The sequence below is a fragment of the Gadus morhua genome, chromosome 18, assembly GCF_902167405.1.
Source record: "Gadus morhua chromosome 18, gadMor3.0, whole genome shotgun sequence".
Classification (NCBI taxonomy): domain Eukaryota; kingdom Metazoa; phylum Chordata; class Actinopteri; order Gadiformes; family Gadidae; genus Gadus; species Gadus morhua.
The window spans coordinates 8,582,490-8,600,545 of NC_044065.1; the positions used below are offsets into that span (position 1 = coordinate 8,582,490).

The 18,056-nt window shown below is 45.9% G+C and overlaps 2 protein-coding genes across 3 annotated transcripts; both read right to left on the reverse strand.

Annotated features, from left to right (window-relative positions):
• Positions 1-1,399: 1,399 nt before the first annotated feature.
• On the reverse strand, positions 1,400-11,680 carry grb7 (growth factor receptor bound protein 7). The gene is made up of 15 exons (XM_030340828.1): positions 11,515-11,680; positions 10,336-10,510; positions 9,755-9,884; positions 7,060-7,216; positions 6,235-6,356; positions 5,528-5,602; positions 4,704-4,841; positions 4,394-4,504; positions 4,028-4,126; positions 3,807-3,887; positions 3,295-3,405; positions 2,899-3,037; positions 2,620-2,707; positions 2,201-2,294; positions 1,400-1,953 (listed from the first exon to the last, which is right to left on the reverse strand). The coding sequence occupies exons 1-15, from the start codon at positions 11,537-11,539 to the stop codon at positions 1,807-1,809; spliced, it is 1,692 nt and encodes a 563-aa protein (XP_030196688.1). The 5' UTR covers positions 11,540-11,680; the 3' UTR covers positions 1,400-1,806.
• A 367-nt stretch (positions 11,681-12,047) lies between these two features.
• Positions 12,048-17,788, reverse strand: LOC115531119 (ADP-ribosylation factor 2). Of its 2 annotated transcripts, none has more exons than XM_030340178.1 (5): positions 17,506-17,788; positions 16,467-16,624; positions 15,760-15,870; positions 14,466-14,590; positions 12,048-14,046 (listed from the first exon to the last, which is right to left on the reverse strand). In XM_030340178.1, the coding sequence occupies exons 2-5, from the start codon at positions 16,612-16,614 to the stop codon at positions 13,885-13,887; spliced, it is 546 nt and encodes a 181-aa protein (XP_030196038.1). In that variant the 5' UTR covers positions 16,615-16,624; positions 17,506-17,788; the 3' UTR covers positions 12,048-13,884. The 2 variants fall into 2 exon arrangements, with proteins under 2 accessions (XP_030196038.1, XP_030196039.1); XM_030340179.1 differs by having other exon boundaries at positions 17,430-17,592.
• Between the last annotated feature and the right edge of the window lie 268 nt (positions 17,789-18,056).

Below are 18,056 nucleotides of genomic sequence, written 5' to 3' on the forward strand. Positions count from 1 at the left end.
ACAGGGCGACAGATCTGCTGCACTATTCGGAGGAGAGGAGAGGAGAGGAGAGGGGGAGTGTGGGTTGGGTTTGAGTGGTGGTGGGGGGGGGGGGGGGGGGGGCAGGGCAGGAGGAGCTGTGGGGGGGGGGGAGTAGGAGTAGGGGGATGTTGGGAAAGGGGAGGAGGCCGAAAGTGGAGGATATGAGGGAGGGAGGTTGAGGAGCAGGAGTGGGAGGAGAGAATGGATCAGGAGGTGGGTAGACGGAGGGAGGAGGAGGAGGACGAGGAGGAGGACGAGGACGAGGAAGGGGTGGGGAGGAGGGGGAGTTGAGGAGGAGGTGTGGGGAGGAGGAGGAGAGGAGGCGAGGGATGGACGGAGGAGGGGAGAGAAGGTGGAGGAAGGAGGAGCTGGAGAGAGGAGGGAGATAGAGGAGATGGAGGGATGGGAGGGGAAAGGGGAGATGTAGAGGGGGGGTATGGGTGAGGGGGTGGGGTGGGGAATGTGTCAGGCAGGAAAAATCGAATAAAAAAATCCAGATCATATCCTTTAGACTTTAGTGTGTGTGCGTGTTAGGTTCAGTGTGTTCACGATTCAGTCCTGTGTGTTTGCGTGTCTCTGTGTTCTGGGTTCTCTATCATGGGAGGAAGTTAGGAAGTTGGTTTCAGAGGAAAGAAAGATGTCCCGGCCCTACTTTACCTGCCTGGGGGGTTGTTACCATGGCAACCCTGGATGCGCTGGGGAGGCTCGATTTAAGAGTTTTTTTCCCGGAGACACGGAGACACGGAGACGGAGACACACACACACACACACACACACACACACACACACACACACACACACACACACACACACACACACACACACACACACACACACACACACACACACACACACCGATAGAAGCAAATTGTAAACACGTAAATACATAAATGCTAAATATTTTATTTTGTGTCCTTTAAGCTTTGATGAGATAATCAGAACGATGTTAACATTTGAAATAATTTATTCAGCCAATATTGGAAGGTAAACATGAAACAAAACCCAAAATGTATTTAATAAACAATAATGTTAACCTTCATATTAACTTTAATGAAAATCTGCGACTAATGCCAACATCGTAGAACTAATGATAATGACCAATCCAATTAAAAAACATTAAGGATGCAGCATTCACATAGAATGTGCGAACAAAAGAACGACAGAACAACAGGCTGTTAGACTACACCAGTTAGCCACCAACAGAGACGTAAGTAATCAGACAGTTTTATTAAATATATAATTTAAAATACGCTACCGGCGAAATATTGCGCATCTCTCACAATGTCAAGAAACGGTTAAATTAAGTCAACAGCGACACCAGGTGGCCAACATTAACGTCTACGTTTTCGTCACAACGAAAATCCAGACGCTCTTATCTCGTGTAAAAAAGTGTTTGGGTTACTTCCTGTTCCAGGTTTCTGGTCGAAGAGGATCATATATACACACATTTATACATATCCCTGGAGATAGTGACAGTGATTCTGGTAAATATTGGGGTGGCAGTGGAGTGAGTGTGGAGCTGGATCTAGAGGGTGGGGGTTGGGTTGGAGATGGAGCTAAAGGTTGGAGGTTGAAATGGAGTTAAAGGTTAGAGGGTGGAGGTGTGATGGTGGTAGTATAGGTGGAGATTGAGTTTGGAACCAATGCTGGAGGTGGAGCTGGAGGGTGGAGGTGTGGTGGTGAAGGCAGAGATGGAGCTTGAGTTTGGAACCGATGGTGGAGGTGGTGTTACAGGCTGGAGGTGGTGCTGGAGGGTGGAGGTTAAGCTAGAGGGCGGGGTAGAGGTCAAAGTGCTACACCCACACAGGGGTGTTTGAGGCAGACGGGGAGGATTCCGCGGTTGATCTGGTGGAACTCCACCAGCTGCAGCAGGTCAGCAAACACCGTCACCCCGTCGTCCATGGAGTAGTACTGGCGGCCTCCTTCCTCACACTTTAGAGTTAAACATAGAGAAGTATATCAATATACATTAATTAACCTAATATAAGTACACTGTAGTACTGACACAGTACTCCATACATATAAATAAATATTATGTATAGATTATTAAATATAAATATATATAAATTACAGATATATATTTATTTACCCCCCACATTTACACACAAATATATAGAATGTATATAGAATATACCTTCATAAGGAATATACATCATTTCATAATAGAGCTGGGACTGACCGGTATGACCAAGTAGTGTTTCGTCTTGAGTTTGTGACACAGAGAGAGAACAAAGCAAAGGGCTTGCTGCTGACTATCCCGGATCAGGAACATACTAGAGAGAGACACACACACACACACACACACACACACACACACACACACAAACACGGAAACATACATATATTAATATAAACAAGAGGGTGTTGTTTCTAAGGCTAACCAGCTACAATGCTAGCAGGCCATGCTTAACATATACATAGAAAGCATTCCATTGGGGACATTTAGCTGAATTGACAAAACATGCGTTTTGGGGTTTCTGATTTGTGAATGTAAGTTCACATTTGGGACAGAGCCAATGTCCCAAAACTAGAAATACAGTTCGGAGAGTGTGGTGGATGGTGAAGACCGAGGGTTAGGGGGGAGGGGGGGGGTCTCACCCATCCACCAGACCCTGCTCCTCCACCAGCCTTTCGGCCTCCCTTCTGGAGACACCCCCATGGAACCATGGGTGACCCCTGTGGATGGCTGCACACACACACACACACACACACACACACACACACACACACACACACACACACACACACACACACACACACACACACACACACACACACACACACACACACACACACACACACACACACACACATCAATACACACTTTAATCATGTTAATGCCCGTTATTTTCAGTAGTTGCTGATGAAAACACTCACAAGAGGGCCGGGCCCCTTGGCTGGCTGAGGTCCCTTTGGTTCCTCCAGCCCCTCTGGCTCCGCCGGCCCCTGGAGCCCCAGAGTCTGGTCTGAGGCCTGGGGCCCGGCCGGCCAGGTTGCCCAGGAGGGCTTCTCTTCTCTGGGTCAGAGAAAGTTACAGGGGTAGACATTGTGTTACAGCCTGTCTGTGTTGAACCACTCTCGGTCGCTATCAATTTCCATTACATCTGCACGACAAAAACATGACAATTTATACGAAAAATATTTAATGTAAGCACAAAAAGCGTAAATGAAACACAAGAATGTAAATCATACTTTTTCTCTCCTGTCTGCCTGCCTGTCTCTGTCTCTCTCTCTCTCCATGCCTCAGTGTCTATATGTGTCGATGTCTCTCACCCTCCAGCTCTGCCCCTCCTCTCGCTCAACACTCTTGGCTTCGCTGGCGCTGATCACTCGCCCCGCGCTGCCCGAGAAATCCATGGCAACCAGGCTGGCGTCGGAGCCCCTCTGAAACACACACACCCACACACACACACGGAAACTATTAAATACTGTACATTTCGGTAAACTAGTTATAGTGTGTAACTAGCTATAGTGTGGATACTATGTATAGTGGTTTTGTACTGGGTATGCTGGGTAAAGTGTGTATAGTGGGTATAGTGGGAATATAATGGGAATGGTCGATCTAGAGGGCTTATACTGCGTATAGTGGGTATAGTGGGCTTATCTCAATACTCACTCAGAATACCTCAGTATAGTGGGCATATACTGGGCACTATACCAGTATAAAAACTGGTTATAGTTTGTATAGTGTGTTCACTGGGTATACTTGGTATACTGGGTATGGCGCGCACATACTCGGTATAATTTATAGATGAGGGCATATAGTGTGTAAGATGGGTTCTTACCAGTCTGGTTTCTGTCCGGTCGTTGGACCACTGAGCAGCTGACTTTGAGAACTGGAAGTTAGAATGAAGCTGTTTCCCATACTGAATCCCGCCATACACACGCACATACACACATAGACAGACACAGGCGCACACACAAACACAGAAAAGAGAGAACGTCGTCAGGTTTGACAGTGTGTGGAACCTAAGGTGTCGTAGGTTCAGGGGTCATGAGGTCACACCTTGAAGAGCCTGAAGGCGGAGGTCCAGCAGGTGCGAGCCTCTTCAGTCTCGGCACAGAGCAGCTTCAGACCACGAGTGTGCACAGGCTCTCTGGCAGGCTGGAGACACACAGACACACACACACACACACACACACACACACACACACACACGCGCGCGCGCGCGCACACACACACACACAGGCACGCACGCACGGACACAAACCCACACACACACAATTAACCACTCATATTAAGCTCTACATATTAAGGATCTATAGAAAAGACAGGTTCTACAGAAATTACGAGTGAGTGAGTGACTGCATGCATGCTTGTGTATGGTGTGTGCATTTGTGTGTGCGTGTGTGCGTGCGTGCGTGCGTGTACCTTGATACAAAAGGTGTAGTTGCTGGGCGCTCCGTACAGCCGACGACCGTTCACCACCTGGAAGACACTGAGCTGGCCCAGGTCTGCTACACACTGGAGGTGGCGAGGCTCCTAGACAGACACACACACACACACACACACACACACACACACACACACACACACACACACACACACACACACACACACACACACACACACACACACACACACACACACACACACACACACACACACACACACAAGGGTTAAAAACATGAGGCAGCCGTCAGCCATCCCTGGGAAGCTCTACACAGAGAGGTCAGCTGACCTTGGAGGATCCCTTGGTGGAGGAGTAGAGGCCGGAGCGACGCAGCAGGAAGTAGACCCTCTTCCAGGCGCGGCGGCTGGGCTCCTTCACCTGCAGGAAGCCCTGGATCTCCGGACACGAACCCGACCGCAGCAGGGTCTAGGAGGGAGAGGGGCATCGTCACTCAAAGGGGACATATTACACCACCAGGTGTGAGTGTGGTTAGCCTTACAAGCCGTTTTGAATATCTGCCCGATATGACATCACTAGGGGGCGTGTCCACCTAGCTCTGTGCTGCATAGATGAGCAAGGTTGACTTCAGTCCACTGGGTAGGCTGTTAGACTGAGCTATACAGCACCGATCTAGGTGGACACGCCCACTAGTGATGTCATATGGGGCGGATTTTCGAAACGGCTTGTAAGGCTAATCACACTCACACCTGGTGGTATAATATGTCTCCTTTAACACGCGAGGCAGGTTTCCTTACATGGATGGATGCTATAGGGCTATAAACTTTTTGTTGACGATAATCTGCCATATTTTGGCGGATTAACATAAAATAAAATAAAATCCCTATTAAATGTATATATATGTAATCTAGGCACATTGTTTTGTAGAATGTATGATGAATGCTATTGGTTAACAAAGTCGCAGCATGAATGCTATTGGATAGCATGGTCATAGGATGAATGCTATTGGTTAACAAGGTTGTACGATGAATTCTATGGGTTAACCATGTCGTAGGAAGAATCCTATTGGTTAACCAGGTCGTAGGATGAATGCTATTGGTTAACCAGGTCAAGGGATGAATGCCATTGGTTTACCCGGTGGAGTAAGGGTTTACCTCGATGAGTTCGGAGGACTTGATGCCGTGGGAGGCGTCTGCGCTGTCAGAGATCATGGCCTCTGGGAAGAAGAGCTGCAGACCATAGGACAATGGCGTGTAAACACGCTGTTTGTTAGCACGCTACAATGTTCTGCCAGGGGACGCCGTGGACTGACACAGTTCATCATGATTCATGTGTGGTTGGTGGAGTTTGTGTGTGTGGGCGTGGTTGAGGAAGTGGACACTTCCTTCCTATTGCATTGTTGCAAAATATCTTATTCAACTGGGTAGTTGGGTGGGGAATCTGTCCAAAGCCTTGGGGAAACACGACTAAATAGAAATGCATTCTAAATGGTACCTTTGTGGGATAATGGAATGCAGAACAGAGTAATGCACTGGGCGGACATGGTTCCCAAAGATTCTAGGAGGTTTCTCCGCACAACTTCTCACCAGTCTAACTGTAACCATCCTAGAACAGGATGTCCCTAAGCCTTACCTGCTTCCTAAGGGAATGCATCCAAAAATATGTACTATAAGACGTTCTGCTAAAGGACTAAATATTAGTATTACAAAGGATCATTCCAATAAATGCATGTATTTACACAGCACCGCAAGTCAATACAAGCAAAAACGTGCATTCCAACACAACAGCAGAGAAAGAGATTTAACACATAAACGCCTGGTCCTAGACCCGGGACCACAGAACAGGACGTGCCAGGACTCACAGCGGGGGTTCTGAAGAACTCGTACTTGGCGTAGTTCTTCCGAAACAGCAGCTTGGCGTCAGCCTTGATGGACCAGGAGGTCTGGACTTGCAGAACCATCTCATGGTCCTCCAGACATCGCTCTAGATGAGAGGGAGAGTGGCTCACTACAGACTCCATGGTACATTATCACACAGGATTCAAATTCTACATCAGGGGACTCTCTATTGATTAGGGTGTTCCACTCCCAGCCCAAACGTTGTGGGCTACACCAAGCCCCTACACTCGCTGCTCTGATTATGTCAAATATCAATTTTAATTATTTCTTCAAATAATTCTTCCAATTGTAAATTGGGTCACCAAATCTGCTTCCATGTATGCAGCCTAACCTCACTGCAAGTGGCTTTCATTTGCTTTCGCTAAATTACGAAATATATCTGAAATGTATGCAGTGTTAAGTCTCAACCTAGTCTCAAGTCTCACTCTCACTGCCCACTTCCCTATCAGTCTACAGTCAACAACTCATAAATATACTGTATATTAACAGATAGTCATAAAAGAGGATCAAAGAGGAAGATAAATCATTTTGACCGCAATACCACAAAAACAAAGAAATGTTTTCTAAAATCTTCAGGTTTTCAGAAACTCATTAGAACCGTTATTACTTGTCAGACGCACACACACACACACACACACACACACACACACACACACACACACACACACACACACACACACACACACACACACACACACACACACACACACACACACACACACACACACACACACACACACACACACACACACAAAGAGTGGGGTAATGGGGATGGCTTCCATTGTTACCAAGGCCACGTGAGGGGTGGAACTCGATGAGGGCCCAGCTCTCCTGGTCGCTGCAGTGAGCTGTCTGTACCAGCAGATGGCACACCTCCTTGGCTGTAGCCCCACGAGACACCCACAGAGACCGGCTGTAGCTGTCCTCCCCAAACACCCTGATCAGCTGCAATCATGAGATAGGTCATATTATGTGATATACATTCATGATAATACTCAGATTGTTCATGTTGCATATTTAAATTAACATTCATTATATCAACTTGATTAGAATAAAAAAAAATTCTGGTATGCTTTTTTATATCTATATACATAGATACATATCGTTAGAAAGATTTACTTAAAGGACTGAAGACTTATTTTTAACTATCAGAAGATTATTATTTTTCTATGCTTTTTTATATCTATATACATCGATACATATCTATACAAAGATTGGCCTATAAGACTGAAGACCATTATTTTGAACTACCTAATTGTTGTGTGATAACTTTTCATACTGCAGTTTCTTTAAACATAGTTAACCTGTATCACTTCCTACAGATTTGATTAGCAGTATGTCATACGTAGGTGAAAAAATATTGTCTTTTATGCCCAATCTAACTGTATTTTCTGACAGTCCTCTGATGAGGAAGTAACTAAGGGAGTAAACCAATGAAACCAATTTTCTCCTTGTCATCATAGAAACACACAGATGAGGTGATTGTTATCATGGAATCATAAGGACGGGATGCTTTGTGACTACATAAAAATGTACAGGAAGTACAACAGAGTCCAATGAAAAACTGCAACATATAATCGGCCAATAAACTGTAAAAACCGGTCCGTAAAGGTTTTAAATCAACAGCGTATCTTTCCACTGGAGAAACACTTTCATCCACACGCAAATGTGCTTTCTTCTGTTGATTATCTCTAACGAAACATGCAGTTCTTGGTTTCCGTTCCCCCCCGACAATTTCTGCTATAAAACAGGGCTGCTGGATCTGAGATTATTCAACCACAGGGGAAGAGACCGAGCTGGGACAATCAAGGATCGAACTTGAGGAGGAGAGCACATACAGTGAGTCCATTTGGTGAAATATTAGGGAACCAACAACAGCAGCCGGTAAACTCCATGTACAAATCCAGGAACTTCACTGTGAGGCCTCAGATCAACCCCTAGGCTGCCCTGTATGACAGCCTCACTAAACCACCCAGACAAGACCCGAATGCACTGAGCCCAACACCTCCCAGTCACACTCCGGTAGTGGATGGGAACACTGTGTTTCTAGGATACGGTTCCGCAGAATGACACGTGAACAGAACAATGAGCGGCCATCACTCATGTCCATGGTATGCCTTGATGGTTCAAGGCGTCCTCAACCGTCAACAACGCGTAGTGATGTGGCCGAGAATCCTCTCAACCAGCAACCAGACACAACAGGTAGACAGGGAAGACCGCCTGGGAGGGATTTTCCAGCCTACCGACTAACTGGTTCTAGATGTGAATCAGAAGCTACGGAGTCAGTCTGTCAACAGCAGCCTTTTGTACACTTGAAGACACAAACACAATGCCCTGAGGTGGGCCAGGTGTCAGACACGGTGTATGACATCAGAACTGATGGCAGCCAATCACCACTCAGGGAAAGAGACTGACCTGACCTGAAACCGGCACACTGGAGAAAGAAACCAATGTTGTAGCTACAGAGGGGGTGTTGAAAGTGTCAATCAGGAGGGGAAACTCCTCCTTTGGTGGGAGCCACAGCCATACACAAGCTGAGAGAGAACAGATGCTAGAAGTAAATACAGCATTCTGCTCTTCATAATCAGGCTGGACAGCTTCTGTAGACCTTCTACTGTGACGGAGAAATCCAACAAAAGCCATTCTATGATAATACCTGCAACACACAGATGGCTTCATACATGCCTTCTTTATCGCGCCGTATCGCCTCACCACATGTCCCATATTTAGCTGGCACAGTGCCGGATAACAAGACTTAAATGGACTCGCTTCATTTGTATGAGATTTTAATCAACTGTGTGCTTCAGGCATCAGACTGAAGAGTTCATCTCAGTGTATTTGTGGTCGAGTTTAATAAACTGTGTGCTTCGGGCTGCAGATTGAATCAATACCAGTCTCGTGTTGTGAGCCAAAATGAAGACAGCGTGAGTGCATGTGTGCGTACGTGTGTGTGCGTACATGTTGAGGTTTGATTGACATACACATGTACGCACATGTTTATGTCAATCAAACCTCAACATGTCGCGCTACTGCAGTCGAGTCAAGTACGCAATAATATTATATTAATAATGCTATTAACACGGTTACTCATAATTACATCAATGTGGTTATTCATAATTATATGGTGATTGATACAAATATAGATATAAATAATTATACAGTTACTATTATAAATACTGATACTTAATCCTGATATCAATATAAATTGTAAAAATATAAGATAAAAACTGTTAACAAATTAAAAAAAGGATATATTACAATAGTACTGATATTAATTACAATAGCACTGACATTTACCTCAATAATAATCACATTGAGGTAATTCTATTATTTTAAACCCATTCATGTCATGGAGTTTCCCTTGTTTGGCATTTTGTATTGCTGTTCTTCCCAAAGGCACTATGGAAGAAAAGTTTAATTTGATGTTATTGCTGCGTAATATTAACAGTGACATCCCGCTCAACAGAATATAAATAAACATACATGTTTGTCGCTTGCCGATGGTGGGACTGAGCCAATCACCACAGGGGATTGGGGGGGGCTACACAGCTCTGGGAAGGGATTGGGTATGGTGGGCAAGGAGGAGGACCACCGGCCCTCATCAGCTTTGACCCTGAAAATCAGTGACGGTATACATGATCAGTGTAGAGAGAGAGAGAGAGAGAGAGAGAGAGAGAGAGAGAGAGAGAGAGAGAGAGAGAGAGAGAGAGAGAGAGAGAGAGAGAGAGAGACACACACACACACACATTTCTACTTCTACTAATGTCCTGTACTTTCTTCGTATCTTAAGTCAGAGGGGAAGAAGAGATTAAAGCTAGAATGCATCATGGAGAAAATGAAACATAAGTTCCATATTGCATCAAATCATGATTGTGCGTGTCAAGGGATAAAAATGGAACAATATCACTGAGTCACTTCCTCTCTGATCAGCAAAATGAGTGTGTGTGTGTATGTGTGTGTGTGTGTGTGTGTGTGTGTGTGTGTGTGTGTGTGTGTGTGTGTGTGTGTGTGTGTGTGTGTGTGTGTGTGTGTGTGTGTGTGTGTGTGTGTGTGTGCTTCCCCACCTGGCAGGGCTGATGGTGATTGGCTGGGAGTGGGTCAGGTGGCGTGGCTCGAGGTGACGTAAGGCAGGGGGTTCATCGTCCAGGAGGTCAAGGGTCATGGTGGAGCCGGACAGGTAGCTGTCGTCTTCCCCCTCCATCAACTCCTCCCAGGGCCCGGCCACCGCCGTCATGTCGCCTAGCAACCACCCGTCATGGTTACAACTGTACGTCGCCTAGCAAAATGCTGCCATTTTTACAACCCCACCACATCGCCTAGAAACAGGTTGCTATGGTTACAACTCTTTAATATCACCTGGAAGGACACCATGCTTACTACTCCAGCATGTTGCCAAGCATAATACTGCCAAGATACCAACTCCAACATTTCACCTTGTAAGAAGGCGCCATTGGGTGTCCATTGTAACAAAGTACAAAGTAGAAATAAAATGTTCAATCAATATCCACACCCCATGCCACCCTATCAATCAAATAAAATCAATGTTACCAATTAACTTCAATTTCCGATCAAACTTTTTGTTCAGACCAAAGAAATAAACAGGAGGAAGGCCGGGGTTGTTTGACAAGTTAAGGTGTGTGACGTCACACTCCCATCGCCCCGTGTGGACACAACAACCAAAGAGAAATAGCAGCACACCTGAAAGACAACTTCTTAACAATTGAAAAGTCAATATGTGCCCCTTGGATGACTTCGTGAGAATAAGTAAGTGACAAAACGCCAAAACGTGTCCTTAAAATGACGACATATGGCACATCGCTTTAGGCGTGCCTGATCACAGCGTCAACGTCATTCCCAATGGTCATAATATCAAAGCTCTACCGGAATTAAGTTGCTTGATCAATGCCGGCAAATTGTTAAGTTATTGTACAAAACACTTTTTATTTATAGCACGTCTATTGTATCAGTGATTAATGAAAGAAATCCCCGAAACTTAACATCCCCTGTCCTCAACCTACGTCCTGGAGCTGGTACGGGCCAGGGGCCTCAAACCTTGCCCATGTTTTTACGGTCGAATACTACGCTTTCGTGGTCCGAGTCGTACTAGACGATGAAAACGTTGTGATCGGGAAGCTAGTTAGTTATACTCTATACAGGCCATAGTATCACCCGGCGAGTTGGCACGTATTTCCCTACACCTGTTCGCCTCGTACATGTTGGACAGAGCGGAGGTGAAAACGTACCTGTGGTTGTTTGGACCATCAACATTTCTCCAATGTTTGTAGCCACAGGACGAGTAGAATTCCTCTTAAGTGGATAGCTAGAGTTCGGTTTTATTGGAGGCTAAAAAAAACCTGCGGGGAGGAGCGTCGTGTGCAGCGGACAACTTTCGACAGGACAGGTGAAGGTGTGCAACGTGACGTATGCGGTTCGCCGTCTCATGTTTGGCAACAACAGCGTATGGAATAGCAGCTCTAGATATTCGGTAAGACAGTATGCTCAATTCTGAATGCATTCTATAATACAGGCTGATAATAGAATTAAGGTAATAAACATACGCTTTTTTCATTTTATCAGTTATATTGACTTACCGGAACACTAGCCTACTACCCGTGTGGCTGGTGTAGCCTTCACCAGTTGACACTAATTTCCAGATTACAGTCGGCGGATTTCTATAACGCTTTTATTAAGCGGTCTTTTATAAAGATAGAATACATCATGGACTACCAAAATCATAATAAAAGAGGCAACAACAATAAAAACATCGACAGCAGAATAGTAGGATCGAATCATGTTTATTAATGTATTGAGGAAAACCCCCATCGAAGCAGTTTGAGGAGGGGAGAGAGACTTACAGATTTACAATCTTTGACCAGAGGTTGCTGGGTGGGGCCCTGGGTGTCAGACAAGCAGTCTGCACCCCCGCTCCGCCCCTGGGGCAGGGGTGTCCTCCACAGCCAGGACCGGGACATGTTCTATTATCAGCAACCAGACAGCTGGCCCAGGGTTGCTTCCTTCATTAGTCTGAAGCGGTTAGCGTCTACAACCTTGGCGCTTCTTCACCAGCGAGCTCAACCGCTCAGGGGGCCTGCGTCACCCCACCAGGGACGTTAGAAACCGTGGGAAAGCGTTCCAGGACTCCTAACTTCATATGCAGGCCGTCTAACTGCTCTGAAGCATATCATTTAGCAGTCCCGTACAAATGGAAACACTCAAAAAGGAAAGGAAAAACAAAAACACGGGTAACATTTCAGAGAGGAACAACGTTTCAAGCTTTACATGGAAAATGCTGATAACTCAAGACGGTCGAACGCGCCATGCTTTTTTTGAAATGCCCAACACCGTGGAGGGATGAGCCAGCGCGCCCGGAACCACGTCACATACCAAGGGAGACCGTGTGGCTAATGATCTACTAGCAACCCACTGCTAGCTAGCCATTACAACGTTACAGTGTGCTAGCTAGGTATTGCGACGTTAGGGAACGCCGTGTAGTAAGGTACTCCAAACATAGGTGTAAGCCAGATAGGTAGTCCAACATTGGAATGTGCTAGCGAGCCATTTCAACGTTTGAGAATCTTATCTAGACATTTGAACATTGGCGTATAGGAGCTAGCTAGGTATTCCAACATTGGAGTACACTAGCTAGGAAGGCATTCAAATGTTAAGAGTACGCCAGGAAGGTATTCCAACTTTGGAGTATGTTGGTTAGCTAGCTAGCAGTTTTAACATTGGAGCATGCTAGTTAGCTAGGTATTCCAACATGGGGGCACGGTAGCTAGGTATTCTAACGTCAGGGTACCCTAGCTAGGGACCTCTGGTTTGAAGTAAGCTAGCTATGGATTGTTTGTCTGCCTTGTGCTTCATGGTTGAGCTGGGGGGAGGGATGGGGGGAGGGTTGTGACTAAGAACCGTTGCTTAACATACACTCTGATAGTAAAAGAAACTGCATGATTTTCAAATGACACAAGAACGGTCGAGGATCGGCTGTCTAGTTTTTTTTGCGTTTTTTTTATTTGCTTCAACCTGATACAGGTTATGATGCAATTTTTCCAGAACTTTGAGGGTTTCTAAACCAAGGCGGGTCAAATGAACATGCTAGCGTAGCGTCTAGACTGGGGCGACAGGTTAGCTTTGAGGTCAATAACACAGGAGGAGAGAGAGAGAGCACCCCCTCGCTCCTTCTATGCCTTCTGAAAACCATGCGTCCTGTGAGGGAGGGGAGGGGGAGGGGCTTGGGGAGGCCAGAGCACTGTTTTCACAGCGAGGTGTGTAGAAGGCACGCCTGGCTTTGTCCCAGTACCAGCCAACACACAAACACACACACCACACACACTGAATGAACACTCTCTCAGACTCCCAGGACAGGAGCAGCAGAGGGTATAGGCCCCAGGAGGAGGGGGGAATGACAGGAAGTGACACGTCGTTTAGGGGGACGGGGACGGGTGGGGGAATGACAGGAAGTGAGAGCCGTTTGGGGGGGGGGTGGGGAAAAGGGGGAGGACGTCAGGGAGTGGGGGGGGGGGGGGCTGATCCAGTGCTGCCACTGTGTTAAAACAGGAAATAAATCAACAGAAAAAACAAACAACAAACAAAGTCAGAGGTGGTGGAATGGATCATTTCTGGTTCTTGAGCTGAGTGGAGAGCCAGTCCAGGCCCTCGTACAGGCCGTCCCCGCTGGTTGCGCAGGTGGCCTGGATGTACCAGTTGCGCTGGCGCAGAGAGTGCAGCCCCAGCTTGTCGGTGATCTCTGCAGCGTTCATGGCATTGGGGAGATCCTGGAGACACACCACGGTCATGATCATTTCACACGTCAATGCTCTGCTCACCAGGACTAGGGATGCTAAGGACGTCTGAGGGCCTAACCTGCATGTTAGTGGGGCTAATCTGTAAATGTATCTTCTCACCTATACTGGTGGTTCTACCGCCACCCCTTACAAGTACGTTAAGGCCTCGCCTGTAGGCTTACAAGATCTCACCCCCTTAGATTAATAATTGATTCTAAAACGCTTCATGTTAAAGATAAAATAGCAAATGCAATCACAAGTTAGAATCAAAAGTGTCAATGGTACGTTAAGGAGGACTGACTTGTACGGTAAGAGGGGGGAGGGCCTTATCTGCATGTTAAGAACCCACCTGAAGCTAGAGGCCTCACCTGGACATGAATTGTGCCCTCACCTGTACACTAAGTCCTCACCTGTTTGTTAGCGAAGATCAGCAGCACGGCGTCCCGCAGCTCGTCCTCTGCAAGCATTCTAGCGAGCTCTTCTCTCGCCTCGTTCACCCTCTCCCTGTCGTTGCTGTCCACCACAAAGATAAGCCCTGTGCACACACAGTTAGGGTTACAAGCAGTTCATGTTTAACACATGATTACGGTTACACATTGTTAATGCTACACACACACGCGTGCATATTTGGACTCCAGTGGATCTTAAACTACAAGCCAGCAGCCAGGGTACTCTTTGGAAGGGAAAATCTTCCATAATAGACGACTACAGGGTAGAGAACAAACTGTATTTAAAATGTATTAACATTTTGATCATCTTGAGGCATGTCCTCTTGTTGAATTAATTTTGATAAATAAAAAAAGGTATCGGTATGCTGACCAGACAATATACTTCTTTTAATATAAAGCTAATGAAAAGCTAACATAGATAATGGCTGACAGGACTAATAGCCGATGAGAGTAGTATTTCCTCGTAGGACAGAACACACCTGTGTTTGAACTAGCAGTGGGCAGGGCTAAACAACCAGGAATTCAAACAGGAAGTGACCAACAGTGTCATAATATGACTGAATCTTTAGCCACTAGTTCAGGCCCACAATAAAAACATGAATCAGCTATTGATAATAAATTGTATTTTGGTAATTGACTAGTAAAATTAAGGGTTATTTACTCTATGGCCTCCTCAGCTATCATGTAGTTCAAGCCAGAAGACTGCAACACAATGAACTGCACCCTGCATTGTCTACGCCATTCATTATCTATTCCAATGTTTTGTGTACGATGCCGTTTAGGTGTACAAGGGCAGGCTATATATGGCAACAATTGTTTGGCAACATTTTTGTAATGATACTAATGCTAGTTTATGGCTTTTATGATGCTACGTCGAGGTGACATGACTGCTGCTAATACTAGCTGATATATGATGACTATTGGTGCTAATGATAGCTGATATGGGCTTTCTAATGGTCGAGCTATCTCATATAGCTCGACCATTATCGTTGTCAACGAAAGCTGACCATGGCTGATTTGATGGCAAAAAAAAAGAAGGTAAATCAACGACCATTTGCAAACATTGCGCAACCTGCATTAACATTCAAATAAAATGGGGGTATAAAACTATAAATAAAAAAGGTACCAAATGCTACTCGCGACATCCATGTTAGGACATGGAAAGGCAACAGAGCATTTGAAGGCATATCCTCCTTTATAATAAAAAAGGACAAAAGAACAGGTGTATTACCATGGATGGCCAAGTGTTTCTCACCTTGAGTGTTCTGGAAGTAGTGGCGCCACAGGGGCCGGATCTTATCCTGCCCGCCGACATCCCACACAGTGAAACTGATGTTCTTGTATTCTACCGTCTCAACGTTGAAGCCTGGATACATACACGGGAGAATAAGCACACTCCAAACCATCCTTCCTACTGAAATCCCAATAATATACCAATCACTAAATGCACCTTCATGTTTCAAAAGCGATGCCAAGCTACTTGGCAGGAACTAGTGCCATTTTCTACCCAACGCTGCATTATAACCCTCTGCAGTGGGTCCCAGGTTGAACTCATCGAAAGCATGACTAGCAAGTAAACATGATTTATTTATTTGATGTGGTCCCAGAAAAAGGAAAATATGGAGATGGTGCACATTCGTGTCTTCATCTCACCCAGTGGGTATGATTTTCTTAGACATCCAGGGGAGTTTAAAGATATCGGGGATTTTATTCTTTGTTTTACCACAAATTATAAAACTACCCCGTTGGGTGAGCTAAGGACATGTATAACGATAATCAGTACATCTTCTATGACCTGTTGTGACCATGGAAATCAGGCAACCCAAAATAGTACCTACTGCTAACATGCAATGGGATGAACGTGAGAAATAATACAGTGCATGAAAGGGTTAGATAACTATATCGTTATATACTACGTCGTTATATACTACCAAGTGAGTGGATATACCAAAAGGCCCTTACCGATGGTGGGGATGGTTGTGACGATTTCGCCGAGTTTGAGCTTGTACAGGATGGTGGTTTTTCCAGCAGCATCGAGCCCGACCATAAGAATCCGCATCTCACGCTTGCCGAACAGGCCATTGAATAATTTTCCGATTGCACTCCCCATGGTGACAGACCTGGCGAGAGAAGTAGGCGAAAAAAAAAGACTGTATAAGAGACGCGACAGCAAACCGAAACAACTACGTCGTCCAGTTACGTCCGTCGACGTACTAGCACAAAATAACGCACGCAGTCACTTATAAACGTCAATTACGGACAAAAACTAGGGCCTAATGGACCATCAGGCCGTGTGTCTCAGGTGTCCGTAGGGGTGTTTCCGTGTAGCTGTCACTCGACCCTTGCTAGCTTGCTAACCAGACGCCGACTTTTAAAGGCCGACGGAGAAAAAGATGGCTAACGTTAGCACCTGGCGCAATCCGACGCCACACCATTAATGGTCAACCCGACCTGGCGATGGGTACATGTACACGTAGGGGAAAACCTGGAGCAGCCTTTTTTTTTTAAGTAATCAACCTTAGCTCATGTTTAGCCAGCTTAGAGGAGCTTAGTGTTGGTTAGGGCGGATGCTCATTTAGCGTCAGTAGCCTTCCACCGTAGCTTGAGGCTACTAGCCGAAACACCGGCAACCAATCCGCACCGACGAACGAAAGAGCGAAAAATAATGTTTTTCGTATATGACGTCACACGAAGCCGTCAAAGATAGTGTCGGTAGCATATAATCCTTTCATTCGGTTATCGCCCACACATCTGTTTATCAAGTAAGCCGTCAGTTAGCCACCTAGCATCGTTAGCTCTGCGGGCTAGCGGCTAAGGTACGGTTGGCCGAATGCCGCGTCAGTGTAAAAATATAAGGGGAAACGGTGACGTCATTTCGATAACAGCCACGATACGTGAAATAAACGCACGGCGATGTGTTCTCACCCTCTGCTAAATCTACGTATATCGGTGGTTCCTCGACGATAAGTCCGTGTCGTTTTGAACGGGAGGATCGGTTTACCTTTCAGAAAGACAGCTTCTGGATCTTTCTCTTCGTTCACCAGTTAGCTCAAAATGGCGTTTGGCGCAACCTACGGACACTACACCGGCGTATCGCACTTCCCACTATGAACAGTCCTGCCCAATCATGTCAAGCATCGTAGAAAAAAGAAACGCCTCTTTTTCCCGTGTGGCCTATCACTGGGGTTGACTGCAGGTTGTCCACGATGTCGATGAATAAGTGAAGTCCTACATCTCAGTTAGGAAGTTTCAGGTTTCAGTTGGCTTGTAAAACAAGATTATTTGTTTTAGTTATAATTTCAGTAGGCCCCTCTATTCATTTTATATTTCTACTATAAAGGGGTTAGGATGTCACGCCCAATCACAGGTCTAGCGCCACCCGATTGGCCTGCCCCAATGGGTAGGGTCCTCCTCCAGCATCTCAACGACAGTGATACTGGAAATCGAGGCCAGAGTGGCGGTTGTGGCTATGCAGATCAGCCCACTAAAGAGACAAGAATACCTCTTTGGTCATTCGGGTTCTTCGTTGCTGTTGTAATCGTAAACCACATC

Coding starts and splice junctions, on each gene's coding strand:
- grb7 (XM_030340828.1), bottom strand. CDS start 11,539: ATGTTGATGGTCCAAACAACCACAG. Junction 9,885..10,335: donor ATCACCATCAGCCCTGCCAG/GTGGGGAAGCAC, acceptor ACTGATTTTCAG/GGTCAAAGCTGATGAGGGCC. Junction 4,842..5,527: donor AGTCCTCCGAACTCATCGAG/GTAAACCCTTAC, acceptor TCTCCCTCCTAG/ACCCTGCTGCGGTCGGGTTC.
- LOC115531119 (XM_030340178.1), bottom strand. CDS start 16,614: ATGGGGAGTGCAATCGGAAAATTATTCAATGGCCTGTTCGGCAAGCGT. Junction 14,591..15,759: donor CTACTTCCAGAACACTCAAG/GTGAGAAACACT, acceptor GTGTGTGCACAG/GGCTTATCTTTGTGGTGGAC. Junction 14,047..14,465: donor TGATCTTCGCTAACAAACAG/GTGAGGACTTAG, acceptor GTGTGTCTCCAG/GATCTCCCCAATGCCATGAA.